Consider the following 17,555-nt stretch of genomic DNA (forward strand, 5'->3'; position numbering starts at 1 on the left):
AGAACAGCAAAATGTAATTCTAATGTAGATACAAATTTTGGTGTAAGTAGATGCTTTCGAATGTGATGCTTTTCTTAGTCTTAATGTATAATTGTGTCATTTTGTATTAAAATGGATTATTTCTAGCTAATAGTACTTGAAAGAGCTTTTTAACAGATGTTTCTATTCATTGAATATTATCTGTTCAGGTCTGAAAAATAGGATGAATCTAAAAGAAAATAGACTGGGAAAGAGTTTTTCCCCAAAAGAAATGACTCTGTATCACTATTGTATAAATTTGATCTTGTTTTAATTAGATTTTAAGGCTAACTACAAGTTATATAAAACCTTTTTTTTTGTTTTATCCTGTTAATTTTTTTCTAAAATGTAGTTGTCTGTGTTCCTGCTTTAGTATTTATTATATAGCATAGTGAACATAATCTCAGTAATTTTGAGGAGTGGGGTTGTTACAGTGTTTGTCACTGACAATTTTTGTCCTGTAGATTTAGACAGTTGAGATTTTTCTGAATTCAAAACTTAACTCTAGAACTTAACTTGATTTCTTCAGGACTTAACTTGAAAGTTAAGGGGTTTTTTTTGGCATTTGTTGGTATCAGTTAATTTGTTTTTTTCTAAAAAGAGGAATACAAGAACAAAAAAGTTCCAGTTGAGGGTTTTTGATTGATAACAATATTTTTTTAAACCAGTGACTTCATTGCTTCTGGTATATTATTACTATGACATTTTTAAATATAAAGAAAATTTCCTAGCTAATACTTTTTTCCGTGTGAATTCCTGATTTGTTAAGAATTTGCTATCCAGATTCTTTTAGAAAGAATAAGAGAGAGTGAAGGAGTATACTCCCTTTTTTCCCCTTTCTTCTATGTTACCATACTTTTTGTAAGCCTTGACATAGTACCCTAATGCTATTTCTGAGCTATTTAATAAGCACTGATGCCTTTGTCATCATCATCCTTACCAATTTTAGGGCCTGTAACAGTTTCTTGTTTTCTATATTGCCTTCATGCAAGTGAAGCTAGAATTTGCAGATTTCTGTAGAGTTTTGTTTCTTGTCTTGTGTCTTGTCAAATCTTGTTACAGTGAACTCTGCTTAATTGTTTCATTGTACCGAATCTTATGTTTGTTTGTTTGTGTTATGTTTCAGTACCAGCAAAGATTTAAACATTTTTTTTTGTTATAATATAGTTTTATTTTTACCTTTTGTTTTTACATTATGGTTGTTTTCACTTAACCCTCCTGTCTCCAATTGAGCTATGCATTCCTTATAACAAAGAAAAACTTGTAAGCAAAACTAACCAAATCAGTGACCTCATTTGATAGTGTATATCACATTCTTTTTCCAAAATTCGCCACTTTTTTACTGAAAGGAGAGGCGTTTTTTATCATTTATTCTCTAGGACCAAGATTGTTCATTACAATTTATCAGAATTCTGCTGCCATTTAGTGTTACCATTTGCTTTATTAAAGTAGTCATATGTATTGTTTTCTCGATTCTGCTTTCTTCACTTTTTCATATTCTACTAGTCGTCTTACATTTCTCTGAGTTCCTCAGTCTTTGTTTCTTATTGTGCAGTAATATTCTATTATGTTCATATACTATAGTTTGTTTAGCCATTCCCTAATTGATAAGCACCTCCTTAAAAGTATTTTGCCCCCACAAAAAATGCTGCTATAGTTGTTTTACACACAGTTAGCATTCTTTGACTACTTTGGTATATAAACCCCGTAGTAGGATCAGTGGTATTTATTTTAACAGTTGCCTTATTGCTAAAATGCTTAGGTATTTGTATTTAATTAGAACAAAAATAAAGGAAGTCAGCTGTAGCCATATAGTATAGAAATTACTATATTAACATTACTTTTGTGATCATTCACAGAGACCACCTTTTATGCCTCCTCCCATGGGAACTATGCCCCCACCTCCTGGCATGATGTTTCCACCTGGAATGCCTCCAGTTACTGCCCCTGGTACACCAACGTTACCTCCCACTGAGGAAATATGGGTAGAAAACAAAACTCCAGATGGAAAGGTAAGAAGTAAAAGATATTTGAAGTATATATGGTGATGAATTCTAAAGCATATAGACTATTGTCAATTATCTGTTTAAATATTAAACAACTGAAGTAGAATGTGCCCTCCTTGGAGGCAGTGACTAAAAAAAAAACCCAAAAAAACTATTTTGGTAATCTCTATCATCTTGCACAGTGCTTTGTACAGTTTAGGCACCAAATATCTTTTGAATCAGTTACAATTAATGGAATCCTTTATGTAGATCAGAGATGGAAGTAGGGCAACATTATCAGGAACAGCTAAAGATTGGATTGGACAATCATTACGGGGACTTTTGAGTATCTGTCTTGTTTGCATATGTGTACAATGTCACGTATCAGCTATGGGTGTCCATTTACCTCTAGACAGATATGTTATATTAACAACTTTATTTGCCTTCTCTGCAGGTTTATTATTATAATGCTCGGACACGTGAGTCTGCATGGACCAAACCAGATGGAGTTAAAGTTATTCAGCAATCAGAACTAACTCCTATGCTGGCTGCCCAGGCTCAGGCCCAGGCCCAGGCCCAGGCCAGGCCCAGGCTCAGGCTCAAGCCCAGGCCCAGGCCCAGGCCCAGGCCCAGGCCCAGGCCCAGGCCCAGGCTCAGGCTCAGGCCCAGGCCCAGGCCCAGGCTCAGGCCCAGGCCCAGGCCCAGGCCCAGGCCCAGGCCCAGGCTCAGGCCAGGCCCAGGCCCAGGCCCAGGCCCAGGCTCAGGCTCAGGCACAGGCACAGGCCCAGGCCCAGGCACAGGCACAGGCCCAGGCTCAGGCTCAGGCCCAGGCCCAGGCCCAGGCACAGGCTCAGGCACAGGCACAAGCCCAGGCACAGGCTCAAGTACAAGCTCAAGTACAAGCTCAAGCTGTAAATGCATCCACTCCTGCAACTAGTAGCCCAGCATCAGTGGTTTCTACTTCAACGCCATCATCTACACAGTCTTCTACCACTTCTACAACAACAACAGCAACTTCAGTATCACAGACTGTGTCTAGTAAGTATAATTTGTTTAATTTTTTTCTCAAGGAAATTTAAGATGTAGTCTGACCACTAGAAGCATCTGATTGATTTAAGTGGAGAGATAAGATTAACATGCATGGAACAATTAGAAAATAGTTGCTCTAGGCATGAGACAGCATATAATTAAGTACTAAGTTATATAGTACAGACCATAAGGGATTTAGAAAAGGGATAAGGACATAGAAATCATGGAGGAATTGAAATGCTGGATCTTGAAGATAGAGTAGCATTCATATAGGTGGAAAAGAGATGAAAAGGCACTTGAGACAAGGGGAACAGCATAAGCAAATGAGCAGAAGTGGGAATGAATATGGCAGTTCTTGGGACAATGAGAAGTCTTTGAATTCTTTGCACATAGAGTCTGTGATTTTATTGGTGTGGGTATTCTCTCCACTGATATAAATTACAATCCCTGTGCATTTTAGCAAATAGTCTTCATGAGTTACTGTGGCTGAAAAAATTATCTCAGTTTCCAAAATTTAATGTTGTGATTTACTCCTCATTTTTCCTGAAAAAATTGTCACATTTCTTACTCTACTCCTACTTTTTATAAAGAAATCTATGCAAATAATTTTATTGGTTTGTTTTATTCAAGTAAAATGAAGAATTTATCATAATTTTTATGACACATCTGAAACATAACAAACAAAATATATAGTTAATTGATAAAACCACTTACAGTTTTCATATTTATAAATTATAAGATAATATTAATGTGATTGTATTTTTGGCACAAAGTTTCTCAAAATGTAATTTCTGTTTGTGAGTTTTTCATTCACAAATAAGGATCCATATTTTGTCTCTAAGAACTATAGAAAATTCCATTTTGTATAAATATTATAAGAGAGAGAAGGATAGTGACTGGACTGATGATTTCATTGGTACAGATGAAGTTCCCTTTACTGATTTATGTCCATAAGCACCTGTGTTTGCATACTACTTCCTTTGCTATGTCTCTCCCTCTCCGTGCAGACAGTCACTCCTTGTGACAGATTAGCATCTTCTTTGCAATTGAAGATGTTAGAAAGTTACCTAGACCAGAAGAGTCAAACTCAGTGCTGGCTTCAATATTCGACTCCTAGTGGAAGCTGAAATTAGATTAAAATATCATTGGAAAATGTTAAACAAGAGAAATGAAAATGCAGTGCAGAATAAATAGTTTATTTTTGGTTTTCTAAGTCACCATGCTACCTGCAGGGATCGGTTTCTATTTTTTGACACAATTAGTGTAGGCTGCTGAGAGGTAAAAGAGTCTTACCCAGGCTCGAATAATTTTGTATTATTTGTTAGAGACAGAATTTGAACACAGATCTTTCAGGCTCCATGACTAGCTCTGTCTATTATACCATACTGCCTCTAAGAGGTGATAAAATTTGTCTCAGTTCAAGAAAGTTGTTATCACCCCAAACCACCAAATGTTCATATTCAAATCCTTGTTTGCATGTATTATCATAAGATGAATCTGTTAACTTGTTCAGATGGAGTAAGAAGAAATGTGTCATATTTGTTCATAGCAACTGGCCTCCTTATCCATTAACATTTAGAAATATTTAAGTATTTTAAGCTAAAATGAGAATTGCTTTTGAGGTCTGATTGGGTGTTAATAAGCAGATCTTTACTTTTTCATTTTCAAGACAGATCTTTTTCTGGTCGTGAAACATAGCTGTAACTTTTTCATAAATGCACTTATATTATCCTTCTGGATCGGAGTATGAATTTGAGCAATTTGAATTGATTTAGAGTGATGGGAGTAGGGGGAGATCTTCATTATTGTCACTAAGAAAAATTTCAATATCTTCCTTTAGCCTAAACATGCCTTAAAGTACTTTGTTATGAGAACGCTAACTGGTTTTGTAATAATATGAATTTCCCTATGCTCTGCCCTCAGATTTATCATATAGTTTTGCTAAGAGCCTTTATTTTCAATTGACTTTTTCTAAGTCAATTATTTTTTGAAGCTTTTATCTTACTTGATACCTTATTTATCCCTTTCCTCCCAGAGAGCCAAAAAAAGTTCAAAAAAATTTTCAAAAAAAGTTTAAAAAAATGTTAAGTTCTGCAAAACTGACCAGCAATTTAGCCATGTTTGACACTATGTTTGATGCACATGCCACGTATATTCCTCACCTGTAGTCCTTCATCTCTATTAAGGAGGAGCATGAATTTTCTTAAAAGTTGATTAACAGTTTAGCAGCATGAAAAACATTTCTCTCTCTCATTCTTTCTCATTTATTCTCTTTCTCTCTAAATGCACATATACACACATGCACGCACACACATATATTTCCCCCTCATTTTTTTTCTCATTATAAGTAAGTGATTGTGAAGCATGAATGTATTACTCAAAGGTCCGTGCTTTTAACTAGTTCTTGTAGATTTACATTTCACTGTGACATCTATTGAACTTCCATCAGAGCAGATTCTATCTAATCCTTCCACGTTATATCATTTCCATTTTAAAAAAATTCTGCAAATTACAATGAAAATTTTTCTGGATGTGGCATTGCCATTGATGGGTTTGCAAATTAACATCATCTCTAGCATCAGGTTTGCCAGCGTATTATGCATGTAAGCAAATGAGCATCTTAAGTTGTATCTGTTGCTGAGGCCTCTTGTAAGTTTTTTAGTTTATTGATTTAATTTATTTAGTTTAATGATCTTTAGGCATAGTCTCTTTTTCATCATAGTACCTGGAGGTAGAAGCATTCAAGGCTGCTTTTTTAAATATGATTTACCTGATATCATTGTGACCATACCAGAGGATAAAGTTTGGTAGCATCATTTTTTTCTATTTTGTGAAACTTTTTGCGTTTGGCAATTCTCAGCAATCTAATACAGTACAAATAGTCTTGTTACAGTTATAGTTTTTGAGGAAAAGTTTTTGCTTATTAGAAACATCTTATTTTATCTGAAAAATTCTCATTTTTCCAGGGTGGTCTAAATGGACCCTTTCAAGTTGATTTTTCAGTTTATTAGGTCTCATGCCACCTGCAGCTAAAGTATTAAGACAAAATTAACCCATTGGGTTTTCCTTACCATTAGTAACAGGATTTATGAATCCCAATGATACATATAGGGAATCTTATTTTTTTTGGGTACTTAAGTTGATTAGTCAAATTTTATAATATGCTTACTGTGTGCCAGGCACTGTACTAAGCACTTGGGGTTTTTCTGTTTCCACTTGAAACCAGCTATTCACCACAAAAGGTTGTTATTTCTCTTTAAAAATAAGATGATAAGAATTTAAAAAATTAATGTTGAAATGTTTAAACTACGTGTTATTTATTAAATTTAAATTCTTGATTTTTCAATAAACAAGTATTTATTTTCTTTTCCCCCTAGCCCCCATTTGAAAGAAAAAAAGAAAAAACAAAAACCTTGTAATAGATATGCATAGTGTATCCCATATTGGTAATGTCCAAAAATGTGTCTCATTCTGCATCTTAAAACCATCATTGCTTTTTTTTTTCAGGAGGTAGATGGCATCCATCCTAATTTAGTTTTCTGGAGTCATTGGTCATTGCATTCATTGATCAGTGTTCTTACAGTTTTTTTCTTCAGTTTTTAAAAAATTGTAATTACTTTTGGAAACCAACTTATATTTTAGTTATCCCAATGAATGATTTTGATACGTATAATAGATATTATGATACTTTTAATAGGAAAGTTGCTTAACATTGAGTTTATACATGTCACATTCAAATATGGCTAGCTCCCTGACAACACAGGTTACTATTATAAGCCTATACCAACTGACTGTTATGGTTGTAGATCTTGTAGACTTTGAGATTCCATAACATCGACTTAAATTTGACTTTGTTTCATATACTCTATTAAAGCACTAAGCCTTATTCACTGTCATTTGGAGCAGATTCATCTTGTTAGTTTTGCTTTTGTTGACTTAGATATGAACTTTGTTTTTGTTGGGAACAGTAGATATATTTATGTGAGAATTGTACCTGAAAGCATCTAATAATTTTGACCATTGCTTTGAATCTCCCACAGTTTGGAAAACTATTTACCTGGTGGCCCACCTTTTTGATGAGAGCCTTACCAAATTTGGCTAGGCTAGCCTAAGTTAGGCCTGTTTTGAATCCTTGCCCAGTGTCACTTCCATTTCAGTTTGAGGCATTGGAGTACAGCTTCAGTTGCATTTAGTAGATGCTCAGTAGTAAATCTTTGCTGAATTAAATTAAAATAGGTTGGACAAGTAGGAGAGGTCAGATGTTGGTCCAGTTTGAAAGTTAGGCAAAGAAGTTTAGATTTGAAAAAGTAGAGTATAAGGACACTTTGTATTCTAGTGGAGGTATAACACAAGCAAAGCAGTCAGTCATTAAACATTTACTAATGCCAGGCACGGTGCCAGGCACTCAGGATACAAAAAGAGGCAAAAGACAGCCCCTGCCCTTAAGGAATTTACAGCCTAATGAAGGAGAATCACATGCAAACGAATATATGCAAAACAAGCTATAGTGAGGATAAATAGGAAATAATTAACAGAAGGGAGGTACTGGAATTAAGAGGGGTTGGGGGAGGCTTCTTGTAGTGGGATTTTAATTGGGACTTACAGGAAGCTGGAGAGGTCAGTAGTCAAGAATGGTTGGTTTGGAGGAGGGAGTCTTCTAGGTATGGGGGTCAGCCAGAGAAAATGCCTGAAGCTGAGAGATGAAGAAGCTTGTTTGTGAAACAACGAGGAGGCCTATGTCACAGAAAATTAGTCTGGTAAGTCATATAGCATAGATACAGTGGATAAAAGCTGGTGTTGGAGAGACCAGCAGAGCAGGTTGTTTCAGGAATACAAGTGTGAGAGCGAAGGGGACATAGGTTGGTAGCAGCAGTGAGAATAGAAAAGTAGAGCCAAGATACACAGTGAAAGAAAAAACAAAAAGACCTGAGGGAAGTGTTGGAAATAGCTCCAAGTTTTCTGGCCTGGAGACTGGGAAATATACCAAAGGTACAGATAGGAATTACAAAGGAATGGTAGTTTCAAAGGGGAATATGATGAGTTTCATTTGGAACCTGCCAGTTTTGTGAGGATAGTAAAAAATCCAGTGAAAAGGCACTGTAGGCAGTTGGAGATACAGGATTGGAATGAGTGGTTAGAACTGGTGGTATAGTTGGGGATAACAGATAATTTCTTGAAAGATGATGTCTAGGCTCTTTTTTGATCATGACTTTCAAATAGTCCAGTAATTCTTAAATTCTCTCTCCTTGATCTATTTTTAAAATTCATACTCTGATCCTGAAGAATAAAATAATTGATTTTACAATAATACAGAATTTCCTTGTGCCGTGCCCCTATATTATCATGCAAAGAGCCTTTTTTATTTACTTTTTGTAAGTTGATCATTCTAAATAAAATATTATTATTGTCTCATTTTTAAAGAGAAATACAAACCTTTTGTGATGAATAAATAACTGGTTTTATGGACAGTTTAGTAGTGGAAATGGGGAAGTCCCAAAGTTTCTGGCATACAGTAGGTGTTTAATAAATGTTGATTGATCAGTTGGAGTATACAAAAGAAAATGAAATTCACTACAATTATCATTGGGTTCGCAAGCCCTGTTACTGATGGTGAGGAACCTCAATGTGTTAATTTTGTCCTAATATTTTAGCAGCAGGAAGCATAAACTTGATAAGCTAAAGTCAACTTGAAAAGGTACACGAAGACCACCCTGGCAAAATGAGAATTTTTCCAGAGAAAATTAGTACAGACAAAAATTTATTGATATTTTTGTTTTTATATCACCTACATTTATTTCCTCCTACTTATTTATTTCCCTCTATTTCCCATGCCCCCAAAGTCTTAATGCAGTTTTAATCTATTAAATAAGCCTTAGCTGCACTAAGACTTTTTGGACATCTTATATAATTTCCACATATGCACACCCTCCCCTCCCCCCAGCCCCCATCATTCCATATAGTAAAGAATAAGAAATGGGAAACACAGTTCAGCAAAACTAAAAAAGCCTTGCATACTGGGATCTATAGGGGAACAGTCCTAGGTGGGCATCTGGAGGAAGAAAAGGAGGTTATGAAAGAGAAAAGAGGGGTTGATTGGTTAGGTTAGTGAGGTAGCAGAAAGTTCAGTTCCCAGAAGTACCAGAAATGTCCATGCCAAATGTAGCACGATTGTAGGTGATGACAGTACAGAGGCCATTTTTTCTTGCTTTTATCTTCAGGAGCTGAGCTGTTAACTCTGCAGGGTGTGTCTGACTCCCAAAATATACTTGGTAAGAGTAAGCAATGAGTTAATTTTTCACGTATTCTATGATATATTTGTCTACTTAATTTTTACTGTGGAATGATAAACATTGTTACAATTTGCACACTTTTACAACCGGTTCAACCAAGAATAATTGGTTAAATTTGCCAAATTTTGTAGAACCTTATGTTTTTTGGATAGTTATTGACTACATTTATTTGATCTTTTTGAATTATATTTCATACCAGATAAATCTATACACATTTTGGATTTTGATCATTATTTTTATTGACATACTTAATATGACTGAAGAAGCAAGATACATGTAGTTGTTTTTTTTTTTGCAAGGCAGTTGGGGTTAAGTGACTTGCCCAGGGTCACACAGCTAGTAAGTATGAAGTATCTAATCTAAGACTGGATTTGAACTCAGGTCCTCCTGACTCCAGGGCTGGTGTGCCATCTAGCTGCTCCTATGTGTTTTTTTTTTCTCTCTTTTAAATTTTTATTTATTTTTTTTTTTAGTGAGGCAATTAGGATTAAGTGACTTGCCCAGAGTCACACACCTAGGATGTATTATGTGTCTGAGGCCGGATTTGAACTCAGTTCCTCCACTCCAGGGCTGGCGCTCTATCCATTGCACCACCTAGTTGTCCACGTCATTTCTTAATGCAAAAGTCATTATTGGATTCAGGAGGACCTGAGTTCAAATCCGGCCTCAGACAAATAACACTTATCAGCTGTGTGACCCTGGGCAAGTCACTTAACCCCATTCCCTAGCAAAAAAAGCAAAAAAAAAAAAGTTGTAGCCTACTCTTGCCTAGCTTGCTCTTTGAGGATTCTAAATTTTAATTCTTTGGAGGTAGTGGTATTCCATGACTCATCAAGAGAATATTGTTAAAAGAATTTTTTGTGTGTGCGAACTTCTCTGCTAAACTGGTGTTGCTTTTGGTGGCTTTGTCTCTGTACTTGCCAAGGAGGTCAAGTGTCTTCTGACCGAGGTGATTTCTGGGTTCTTTTGGGCTCTTCATTGATGCAGCTTTTATTTCTGTTATTGTCTAAAAAATGGCAGTAATCAGAGTTAATGTCTTTACTGTCGTCCGCTTTCCATTTTTCAGTCATTAGCTTAATTTAAATACAGTTGGACCTGTTATAATTGCATCTCAACCTTTTCTTCTCCTAATTTGTTACTGATTTAGACTTTTGTAATAGTCTGACTGCACATAATCTGTAGAATCAGAAGTGATTCCAGTGTCAGTGACTTATTTTCTGTCTGTTAAAATATAGTCACTGTTTCCCTCTCTTCTCCCTTTCTGCTTCCTCCTTTCTTTCCTTCCTGTTCATCATATTCCTATTTTCTTTTTTTTTTTGACATTCTTTTTAAAATTTTTAAACATTTTTATTTGAAGTTTTGAGTCCCAACTTCTGTCTTGAGATGGTAAGCAATCAAGATATGGGTCACACATGTGTGGGTATGTAAAACATTTCCATATTAGTCATTTTGTACAAGAAGACTTGAATAAAATAAAGTGAAAGAAAGTGAAAAATAGCCTGCTCCAATCTGTATGCAAACCATGTCAGTTCTTCCTCTGGAGGCGGGCAGTATGCTTCATCCTTAGTCTTTTGGGATTGGATGACGTTATTCTCGATATACAGATGTGAGTCTTCATAGTCTTCAAGCCTTTGGCCTCTTTCATCACTAATTTCAAACCATATTTTACCAACATACTATTTGCCATTCCCCTCCATACCTGCCTTTACATTGAAGCCACTGAGAATCAAGGGTGTGTGTTGACTTGGAGTAGCTTATCAGATTTTGCCTAGAATTTTATCTCCTGCATCTGTCTTGATGAATTCCAACAGATTCATCACCTGCAATGATTCTCATAATAATATTTTTGCTTATGTTAATTTGATTATGTTATTCATAATCGCTGATTTCTATTCTAGACTGAGTGGTCAGGTAACTTGTGAGATGATGCACAGTCAATCTTTATTATTTGTAGATTCTGTATTTGCAAATTTGCCTACGTTCTAGAGTTTGTTTCTAATCCAGAAATTAATACTGGATCAGCATTTTTTATGGTCATTCAGGGATATGTGCAGAGCGGTAAAAAATTTGAGTCACCTGATGCACACATTCCCAGCCCAGTGGAACACAGCAATACTCTGGCCTTCTTGCTCTCATGCTGTAAACAAGTATCCTTTTCGTAGTATATTTAGTGCCATGTTTTTTGCATTTTTATGTCTTTTTGTTGATGATTTTCCTGTTTAAAATGGCCCCAAAGTATAGTGCTGAAGTACTGTCTAGTGTTCCTAAGCACAAGAATGCTGTGATGTGCCTTAGGGAGAAATATTTGTATGCTGTTGGCTTTGAGTTCAAGTGTTAATGAATCAGCAATATGGCACATTCAGAAAAAGGAGGAGGAAATTCACTGATCTGTATGTGAGGCTGCTCCAGAAAGTGCTAAAGTAAATGTTGTGACCAGAGGCTTATAGGAACCTAATGATGTACTTCCCTTAGGAGCAATGGTTCAGTATTCACAAATTTAGTGTTTAGTGACTTTACAGAGCCTAACTATTGTAAATGGTAAGAATTGATTGTATCTTTTTGCCTTTGGACTGTGATGAAACCAACTCTGCCTCCTCCTTTACATGTCTCTTCTCACTGACTCCAATTTTTTTTGTGGTCTTATTGCTACAGCTAGCATTTCTAAAACAGTATTGAATGATAGTGGTGATAATGGATGTCCTACCTTGATCTTATTAGGAAGGTTTCAAGTTTATCCTTGTTAAAGATAATGCTTGTTCTTGGTTTTAGATAGATACTACTTATAATGTTAAGAAAAGACTTGTTTCTCTAAGAAAGAGAAAACTTGTAAGGTGTCCTTCCATTTATTTCGCTGAAGCTTTCTTATGTCTTCTGACTTTATAGCAAGATGTTCAGTCCTGATGTGGTTCATTTCTTCCTTGTTTCATGTCATTGTTTGTTGTACAGAGAACTTAATACTTAGAGTACCAGTAGTTGGTAGAGAATTTGAAGGTGATAATTAAAAAATATATGTATTCAGACACACACATACACACACATGCGCACACACAATCCTGACAAGGAAAAAAAAAATAAGAGTATACCAAACAGTTAATGTTTAAGTGACTGGTCCTTGACATGGAGCACAGTTTGTTATAACCTTTCCAGTTTGCTTTCCAGAGCCTATCAGAATTTATTCTGTGCTAGAATAGGCTTTGAAGGTCTGGGGTAAATGTCATGCTACAGTGAAACACCAGAATAGGACTTTTATGTAAACCATAACAAGGAAATTGCTTTAGCAAATTTTGCCAAGGATGCTTTCAAGCTAACCAGCTCTGCCAGTCATTTTAAAAAAGAATTAAATATATGGGAAAATAAAAATGTCTTAGGTTACTTTATTTCAGGGATTGTTTTCCTAGTTTTATTTTATTTTATTCTTTTTAAAAATTAAATTATTTTCAGTCAACAAATCCACCTTTTCTCCTTCCCTCTTTTTTCTCCTTAACACCTCCGCCCATTGAGAAAAAAAAGGAAAAAAACCACTTGTTACAAACATGTATATTTGAGCAAAACAAATTCGTATATTGGCAATGCCCCCCAAAATATGTCTCAATCTGCACTGAATCTATTCTTCTTTCTCAAGAGGTGAGTTAGCATGTTTCATCATGAGTCCTCTGGAATCATGATTAATCATTGTTCATTTTGTTAATCAGAGTTCCTTAGACTTTCAGAGCTGTTTGTTTTTTTCAGTATTATTATGGTATAAATTGTTCCCCTGGTTCTTTGCACTCTGCATCAGTTCGTAAAGTCCCCAGGTTTCTCAGAATGGTTCCCTTCATTTATTACAGCACAGTAGTGTGTTTTATCACATTTCTAAACCACAACTTGTTCATCCATTCCTGAATTGATGGGTACTCCCTCATTTTCCAGTTTTTTGCCACTACAAAAAGAGGTGCTATAATATTTTTGTATATATGGGTCCTTTTTCTCTTCATTTGATCTCTTTGGGGTATAGATGTAGTAAAGTGGTATCAGTGGGTCAAACAGTTTATTAGATTTTTAGGCATAGGTCTATATTGCTTCCAGAATGGCTGGACCAGTTCATAATTATCCCAACAGGTGAATTAATAATTAATGTACCTGTTTTTCCATAGCTCCCTCAACATTCTCTTTGTCTTTTTTTTTTTAATTTTGGGACAGTGTTGCCCTCCTTTGTGTATGAGGTGTTTTAATGTGCATTTCTCTACTTAGTAGTGATTTAGAGAAGTAGTGTCAAACTCAAATAGTAATGGAGACACTAAATGTTACATTAGGATCCCTGATGGTAGCATATTGACTTAGAAAATCACATATTAACATTATCCCTATTATGTCGTGTTTTTTAGTTATTTTGTTAAATACTTCCAAATTACATTTTAATCTGGTTCAAGTCTATGCTTGTTTGACAGCTCAGATTTAGAAGCTTTTTTCAATTGTGTCTATTGATAGCTTGGATTTCTTCTTCTTAAAACCTGCCTGTTCATATCCTTTGACCATTTAGCAACTGGGGAATGGTTCTTAACCCTTCCCCCCCCATCCCCCACCGCCCTTTCTCTTATCTCCTTCCCTTCCTACTTCCCTCTTGGATGAGATAGGTTTCTATACGCAGCTGAGTATGTATATATATAGTCTTCCTTTTTGAGCCAGCTTTGTTGAGAGTGAGATTCAGATGTTGCCCTGCCCACCTCCTTATTTACCCCTTCCACTGTAAATTCTTCCTTTTGAGCTTCTTTCTTGTGAGATCATTTTCTGCATTCTTCTCCCTTCCACCTACTCCTCCATCCCTCTTTTTCACCCCTTCATTTTTTTTTTGAGGTCATCCTAACATAATCAGTCCAACTGTTCTAATAGTGATAAAGTCCTTAAGAATTACAAGTTATCATCTTCCCATGTAGGAATATAAGCAATTTAACCTTATTGAATCCCTATGAGTTTTCTTTCTTGTTAACAATTTTATACCTCTCTTGAGTCTTGTGTTTCAATGCTAGAATTTCTGTTGAGCTCTGGTCTTTTCATTAGGAATACTTGAAAGTCCTCTGTTTCATTAAATGTCAATTTTTCCCTCCCTGAAGGATTATATCCAGTTTTGCTGGATAAGTTATTCTTGGTTGTGATCCTAGAACCTTTGCTTTCTGGAACATCATATTCTAAACTCTCTGCTCCTGTAAGGTGGAAACTGCTAAATCTTGTGTGATATGGATTGTGGTTCCCTGATATTTGAATGGTTTCTTTTGTGTGTTTGCAATATTTTCTCCTTGACCTGAGAGCTCTGGAATTTGGTTATAATATTCCTGGGAGTTTTCATTTGGGGATCTGCTCTTTCATGAGGTGATCGGTGAATTCTTTCAATTTTCATTTTACCTTCTGGATCTAATATATCAGAGCAGTTTTCCTTTATAATTTCCTTTATAACTTCTTATAATATGATATGTAGGCTCTTTTTATAATAATGGCTTTCAAGTAGTCCAAAAATTGTTAAATTATCTCTCCTCAATCCATTTTCCAGGTTGATTATTTTTCCAATAAGAGATTTCACATTTTCTTCTATTTTTTCATCCTTTTGACTTTGTTTTATTTTTTCTTGATGTCTCATGGTGTCATTAGCTTCCACTTGATCAATTCTGATTTTTAAGGAATTTTTTTCCTTAGTGAGCATTTGTTCCTTTTTATTCTATTTGACCATTTCTACTTTTTAAGGAATTCTTTTCTTCAGTGAATTTTTTGTACCTCTTTTACCATTAGGTGAATTTTGTTTAAGTTGTTATTTTCTTCAGTATTTTTTGTGTCTCTTTTACCTACCTGTTAATTCTCTTTTCATGATTTTCTTGCATCACCCTCATTTCTTTTTCCAGTTTTTCCTCTACCAGTCATTCTATTTTTAAAATAATGTTTTAGCTCTTCCAGTAATTCTTATTGGGCTTGTGTCCAATTTGCACTTTTTTTTTCCTTTTGGGCTTTGCATGTGGCTGTTTTTGTGTTCTTTTCTGAGTTTGTGTCTTTTTCCTCCCTGTCACCATGGTACCTTTTTTTATGGTTAGGTTCTTTTTTATTACTTACTTACTTTTCCAGTCTATCTCTTGACTTTGGGCTTTATTTTAAAGTTTTGAGCTCTGCTCACCTGAGAGTGGGAAGACACTGTCTTAAGCTTCAGGCTCTTTCGTGATACTGTGTTCCAAACCAGTTCTGCAAGTTTTTGATGCTTCCAAAGTAATGTGATTCAGGGAGAGATGTGATCACTGCTCTCATGGTCTATATTCTGATCTTTAACCAAGAAAGGCCCCTGTTCCTTGTAGCCATAAGTGCTAATGTTCCTCTCTACCCTGGAATTGTGACTCAGAACTACCTTTGGGCAGCGGAGTTGCCAAACACCACCTGGTCCTATACTAGTCCCATTACTTCTAATTACTTCTAATATATTGGGAGTTTGCCTTTTTATGACACAAAAATTGAGTGCTTACAGAACCCATTTGTCCTTGCAAAAATTTCCATTGAGTCTTTTCACCTGAAAAGCTATAATAGAAATGGGAGGATGAGAATAAGAAGGGCAAAAGAAAGCTCTTGTCAGCTAGTTTTTATAACTCTTCTGCCCATCTTATGAGGTTAGGGTCATACATGCTAAGTGAAAGAGCTTTGAAAACTGTAAGGCACTGTACAAATATAAGGTGATGTTACTGCTTTTGGTGAGAAGATTGACCATGATATTCCCAGCTATCCCCTACTTAGCATCCCTAGAGCTGAATTGCTTCTCAGTAAGTCTAGTTATTTTTTTTTGTTGTCCATTTGTTTCAGTCATGTCGAACTCTTCGTGACCCCACTTGAGTTTTTCTTGGCAAAGATAATGGAGTGGTTTGTCAGTTCCTTCTCCAGCTCATTTTACAGATGAAGAACTCAGGCAAACAGGATTAAGTGACTTGCCCAGGGTCACACAGCTAGCTAGTAAGTGTCTGAGGCCAGATTTGAACTCAGGAAGATGAGTCTTCCTGACTCCAGGCCCTGCACTTTATCCATTGCGCCACCTAGCTGCCCTAGTTATTTTTTAATTATGTATTAATGGGGTTAGGGACTAGATCTCTGATTTTATTTGTATAGTAAACTTTTACAAATGCATGTCAGCCGACATGTCTAATTTGTATTATAGAGAGTTAGTCTAAAGCAGTGGTGTCAAACTCAAATAATAACAGGATGGGTAGTGGAGATAGGTGGCATATTGGCTTTGAAAACCATATATCAACATTATTTATGTTCTATTCTATTTTTACTTTTTAAAAAAAAAACGAAACACTTCCCCTTTACATTTCAACTGGTTTCCCCTCTCCCTCCTCCCGGTGATTGACACCTTGGGTCTGGAGCACTGAGAATTTAAATGATTTACCCAGAGCCAACATAGCTAATATTTTAGAGGTCAAACCTGAACACAGATTTTTCTTGTTCTGAGACTCACTCATGTATTAATGTTTTCCTAAAAATTTTATCCTTCATTTCAAAGCTGTTTTGTTTTTCTTAGTAATATTTACTGTGCCTTTACTAAGATGATTCTCTCTGTTCTGTTCAGCAGGTAGCATAATTTTGGATTCAAGATAAAAATACTGAATTATCTAAATGTCTTGAGTGCAAATCTTTTGTATTTTAAATATCCATTATTCATTTCAGCACTATAGTGTTGCATTCATTTTCATTTGAAGGTTATTCTCACCTACTTTTTGTCTGGTATACCTTCTTAACAGTCATCCAAGTTGTGATGTTAAGGTAATACTTGCTTTCTTACCTGAAGCCCTTAGGCCAGGTAAATAGCATTCCTGGAGGCTGGTGCTTTAGTGAATCATTTTAGGAAATGAATTAATAGAGGTATGGATTTGTTGTTGTAAAGAACTTTTTCCTAGTTCCCCAACATCCTTCTTTTGACTGTTTCTTTTAAGGATTACTGGCCTCATTTCTGATGCAGGAAGTCATGAGTTGGCAGAGCTAAGGGAAGGGATTGGGCGAGTATTATCACTTATTCCACTGGTGCATCTCTGCCAGGATGAAATTTAACACCAACTTTTGGCAACTTTTTAAATTAAAATGTTATTCCCACTATATTACTTTTGATGCAGATGTGGGTATAAAATTATTTTAAAGTGTATAGTTCAGTGAGCCCCATGCGTAATTTATAGAAATGAGCATTACAAACCTTCCAGTCTTCTCCTAGTTCTTCATAGGCTCAGTTTTCTTATCT

General features: G+C 35.6%; 1 protein-coding gene across 1 annotated transcript in view; it reads left to right on the plus strand.

Annotated features, from left to right (window-relative positions):
- The window catches only part of TCERG1 (transcription elongation regulator 1), a 64,480-nt gene that overhangs the window by 6,908 nt on the left and 40,017 nt on the right, over nt 1-17,555 (plus strand). The window contains 4 exon segments of the mRNA XM_078150510.1: nt 1,878-2,030; nt 2,458-2,581; nt 2,584-2,730; nt 2,733-3,047. Of these exon segments, the coding sequence (XP_078006636.1) occupies nt 1,878-2,030; nt 2,458-2,581; nt 2,584-2,730; nt 2,733-3,047 (739 nt within the window).

This window comes from Phascolarctos cinereus, unplaced genomic scaffold (genome assembly GCF_003287225.1).
Source record: "Phascolarctos cinereus isolate Bilbo 61053 unplaced genomic scaffold, phaCin_HiC Scaffold_2;HRSCAF=192, whole genome shotgun sequence".
NCBI lineage: Eukaryota > Metazoa > Chordata > Mammalia > Diprotodontia > Phascolarctidae > Phascolarctos > Phascolarctos cinereus.